Source organism: Ipomoea triloba, chromosome 11 (assembly GCF_003576645.1).
Source record: "Ipomoea triloba cultivar NCNSP0323 chromosome 11, ASM357664v1".
In the NCBI taxonomy this organism is placed as follows: Eukaryota; Viridiplantae; Streptophyta; class Magnoliopsida; order Solanales; family Convolvulaceae; genus Ipomoea; species Ipomoea triloba.
In genome coordinates this window covers 4,932,220-4,937,290 of record NC_044926.1, presented here as the reverse complement: position 1 = coordinate 4,937,290, position 5,071 = coordinate 4,932,220, and the positions used below count along the sequence as shown (strand labels likewise).

At 28.8% G+C, this 5,071-nt stretch overlaps 1 protein-coding gene across 2 annotated transcripts in view; it reads right to left on the bottom strand.

The window, feature by feature from the left end:
• Nucleotides 1-1,132, bottom strand: part of LOC115997223 (SHUGOSHIN 2) — a 3,333-nt gene extending 2,201 nt beyond the window's left edge. For both annotated transcript variants that reach the window (XM_031236733.1, XM_031236734.1), the window contains exons 1-3: nt 978-1,132; nt 225-391; nt 64-101 (exon numbers count right to left, since the gene is read on the bottom strand). In XM_031236733.1, coding sequence (XP_031092593.1) covers nt 64-101; nt 225-391; nt 978-1,026 — 254 coding nt within the window. In that variant the 5' untranslated portion in view covers nt 1,027-1,132. The remainder of the gene's footprint in view (nt 1-63; nt 102-224; nt 392-977) is intronic.
• Nucleotides 1,133-5,071: the final 3,939 nt, after the last annotated feature.

Genomic DNA, 5,071 nt, shown 5'->3' with positions numbered 1-5,071 from the left:
CAAAAAAAAAAAAAAAAAAAACAAGCAAGGCAAAAGAAACAAATTTTAAGAACAGTAGGATACACTCTTTCCACTAGTGCATTCATTAATGCCTTATTTTCCTGCAAAATCAAAATAAAAATAAAAACAGATAATCATCTGCTTAGCTGAAACCCGAAAACATATACGGTATATTTCAAGAAGGGCAATACACTATTACAACTTTACAATTGTCAAGATATTACCGATTCAAGCTTTTCAATTAACCCTTTCATTTCAGTTGGGATATGTTTCAACTTCTCATTTTCATTAGATGGCCTCATTTTTTGTGGCAAGTTGCTGATATCCACAAGCTTCCTCCTTGCAGCATTGCCAATAACAGTTTTTGCTGTTTCTGGCACCTTAGGTTTTTCTTAAATATAAAAAGAGAAGTCTTAATCATACACCAAATACCAGTCTCAGAAAACCCAAGTTGTTTAAAACGAAGAGAACACTCTTACATCTTCTGATTACAATGCTACTACTGCAAAGAAGCTGACATAATGCATGAAGCAATTAATCATGTCAGAATTCAACAATTCTTAGTTCAAGCATATATCAAAGTTCCTCCCAGTACAACCAATATATATATATAAACATAATGCTGGCACATTAATGCAGCAAAAAAAACCTGATAATCAACATTAGATTTTACGAGCAGCTATCTTAATTCCTCAAAACAATAAACTTCCAAACTTGCAAATCCTCCCTCGAATCAAAACGATGAATTGTAACACAGATTATTTTCAAAAAGCAATCTTTCGCAACGCAGTGCATACATGATACACCAACTGAACTGAAATGGCTCGAGACAAAATTAAAGTAAAACTACATGGATTTCAACCAAAAAAAGTGAAATTAACGGAAATTAAGCCCAGGGAGCAGCAAAAAAAAAGTATCAAATTGAGAAAATTTCTACTAAAATCAGGGCATTCATTAAGAAATTTCAGAGAAGTTACCTCCAGCATTCCCGGCCTTCTCCGAATCAAGCGTCGCAGAACTTTCCATTTCTTACTCCGCAATATGAACCCTAATTCTCACTCCGCAATAAATGTTTATGCGTTTGACATTGTTTGTGCGAAGAGTGGAGCTACGATCGGAAAGAGCGCGACTTACCCAAGCAAAATCCCAGCCTATTTGAACTTCTTGGAAATTTTAAATAGAGTTAATTCTAAAAATATCCCTTAATTGTAACGAAATTACAATTTTGATGTTTAATTATTTTTTTATTAATTAATTACTCAACTTTTAAAATCTAATCAATTTGATTCTCGTATATTTTGTTGTTAGATACCCGTTAATTTGGGATCAAATTAATAATTTTGCTATAGATGATTTCGGTCATCACATGCACCATTTTCTCTGGAAGTTAATTACTGAAATGATCTCTTGACTATAGTAAAATTATCAATTTGATCCCGTATTAACGGATGTCTAATGACAAAATAAATATAATACCAAATTAGTTAAAATTTTTAGAATTAAGAGACTTAATTAATAAAAAATAATAATAAATAAATAAATTGATAATTTTACTATAATCAAATGACCGTTTTCATAATTAACTCTTTTAAATATATACTTGCAAATAAATGTTTTAGTTGTTGGGCTTCCTATTTATGGGAATTTGGGCTGAAAATATAGGCTTATAAACATGGTCTCTCCTTGAATTTGAATAGGCTATCTTCCAATGGAATTTAATTGGGCTATACTTAGTGACCCGGCTTAAGATCCTAATATCATACTTCATACCTTACAAATATAGGCAAATTATATGGTAGATCATTGTCACATTACAATGTGGGTCATTGATAAATATTCTCTTTTTTTTTTATATTTTATAATTAATGATTATTTTTAATATATTAAAGATTCATTTTTAGACAGTATATTAAATATTTATTTTTAATATATTATAGATTTATTTTTAGTAGTTGTTGGTCGAGTCCAACCTCAGAAGTGCATATCCTAACCTTCAGGGTTGAGAGACTGGCTCAACTTGTATGGACAAGAGACTTGTGAAGTGTCCTTCCAGTTGTCCATAATACCAATTATGTCACAATAATGTTAGGTCCAACAAGATGTTTTGAAGAAAAAAAAAAGACTAAAAGTGAAACGACACATATAAATTTAAGACAAAAAAAAATGACTTAAGACCTAGAATGAATAGATCAAAATGATATTGATTGATGACAAAAAATAATCATGCTTTAATAATACTATGACCAATGGATATTTTGAAAAATTAAAAATTAAAAATTAAAAATAGATTGACACTTATAAATCTATAAAAGTAAAATTCACTCAAAAAATCTCGATTTAAAGACATTCTAAATTAAACTGAAACATTTTAAAGGTTAATAATTAAAATATATGATAAAAATTTTAAAAGTGAAAATAATATTAAGGGATTAAAATTGAAAAAAAAAAAAAAAAAAAAAAAAAAAAGTACTCGACAGTCCACACAATGGTCGGTTATGATTTGGACAATGCACACAATTCCCAATTAAATTGCTCCAAATCTTTAAACTATTTCTTCTCCTCTCCCAATCTTTAAACTATTTCAATCATAGAGACAGAACACAGAAGAGAACAAATCAAATGACCCTTTTCTTTTATAACGTTGTGTGTTTTTGTCCTAGGTTTCCCTATCACATTGATGCGATTGTCAAAGAATACACAAAAATTCTTATACATACCAAAGTATAACATAATTCTTAAATCAGAAAAAAAAAAATTAATCAAAATGTCTTGAGTTTAATTATTGCAAATATCCTATTAGTCAAGCCTATTGTACAAACTCTTCGTATTGCAGTTTACCTCTCATCTGTGAATTACAATCTATTACACATGAACGAAATTTACTCAATGTACACACTACCGGATAATGATTATAGGGTTTCATCGTTATCCAAAAAAAATAATACACAAAATGAAGATTACATTATAAATTTTTAAAAATCAACATTTGTACTATTTACAGTGGCTTTGTTTATTTAATTTACACCATCTAATCAATAATTGAAAATCAATAAATATAAAAGATTGTGCATGACACTTAATTGTAAGAACTAAGAAACCACACCATCTAATGCAACATATTTTATATAAAATTTGATTATAATGAAATTATACATAAACTATGTATTGAGAGTTATTATTATTATTATTATTATTATTATTTTATTATTATTATTATTATTATTATTATTATTATTATTATTGTCTTAGATATATTTGGTCGGCAAATACACCTTATCTATAAGAAAATCTGCAGACAAAATGTTATCTGCTGACGAGGATTCCATCCCTCCTCAAGATCAAGACATGCTATGCTTTATGTTATGGGATGGACCTCCGATCCCCATAACTCACAATCCAAACTATGAAATGATTTACATGGCATTTTTTGAGTTCCCTTTTTAGACATTGAAACCAACAACTCAAACTGTATTCTTTCTCAAGGAATCATCAAGAATTCATGTATCCATATATATATATATATATATATATATATATAGTTAGGATCATATGAGATCATTTGTTTAGGTAAGTTCGTGAGATCAGATCTAGTGCATCCATTTAATAATTTAATGGTCTAGATTGATTTAAGATGCTAAGTTGAAGTGCGTGCGAACGGTAATAAAATATGTGCGAATGGTGATTAAGTGTGTGCGGACGGTGATTAAATGTGTGCAAACGGTGATTAAATGTGTGCGAACGGTGATTGATGTACAAGATTTGATCTCAAAATTTTTTAATGGTCTAGATTGATTAAGATTTCAAGTTGAAGTGTGCGCGAACGGTGATTAAATGTGTGCAAATAAAGTGTGTGTTTGTGTGTGTCAATCAATCTAGACCATTAAAAAGTATTACATGGATGCACAAGATGTGATCTCACGATCTTACCTAAGCAAATGGTTTCACTGGAACCCTACCCTATATATATATATATATATATATATATATATGGGAAAATGGCATATTTAGTCCCTGAGTTATAGGGGTAGTGTAGACTCAGTCCCTAAGTTATGCTGTATGCGAGTTTAGTCCCTCAGTTATTCACAAAGTGGCGAGTTTAGTCCCTAGACATTAAATTTGATGAAAAAATTAAAAAATATTCAAAATTTGAGGGGTAAAATAGGAAATTCACATATTATTATTCTTCTTATATCAAAACCACTTTTACAACATTATTTTTCACTTCTTAGCCTAATTATTTTCAAGATTTTTCATTTTTAAAAGCATTTTAATAACTTTCAAATGACTTGTTAGAAACCTGACTCTCGTATAATACACTTAAAACTTAGCACAAATAAAGAAATGCATGATCATTGTATTTAGGTGTATGAAACACACTGTCCTAACAAGTTTCATTGTATTTAGGTGTATGAAACACACTGTCCTAACAAGTTTTTTTTTTTTTAGGTGTATGAAACACACTGTCCTAACAAGTTTTTTTTTTTTAAGGTGTATGAAACACACTGTCCTAACAAGTTTTTTTTTTTTAATAAGCAACAAATGTAATAAAATTAAAACTTTTGAGATAGGATAGTGTGTAAAAAAATCTTAAAAGTTTTAATTTTATTACTTTTTTGCTTATTAAAAAAATAAAAACTTGTTAGGATAGTGTGTTTCATACACCTAAATACAATGATCATGCATTTCTTTATTTGTGCTAAGTTTTAAGTGTATTATACGAGAGTCAAGTTCCTAACAAGTCATTTGAAAGTTATTAAAATGCTTTTAAAAATGAAAAATCTTGAAAATAATTAGGCTAAGAAGTGAAAAATAATGTTGTAAAAGTGGTTTTGATATAAGAAGAATAATAAAATGTGAATTTCCTATTTTACCCCTCAAATTTTGAATATTTTTTAATTTTTTCGTCAAATTTAATGTCCAGTGACTAAACTCGCCACTTTGTGAATAAGTGAGGGACTAAACTCGCATACAACCATAACTTAGAGACTGAGTCTACACTACCCCTATAACTCAGGGACTAAATATGCCATTTTCCCGATATATATATATATATATATATATATATATATAT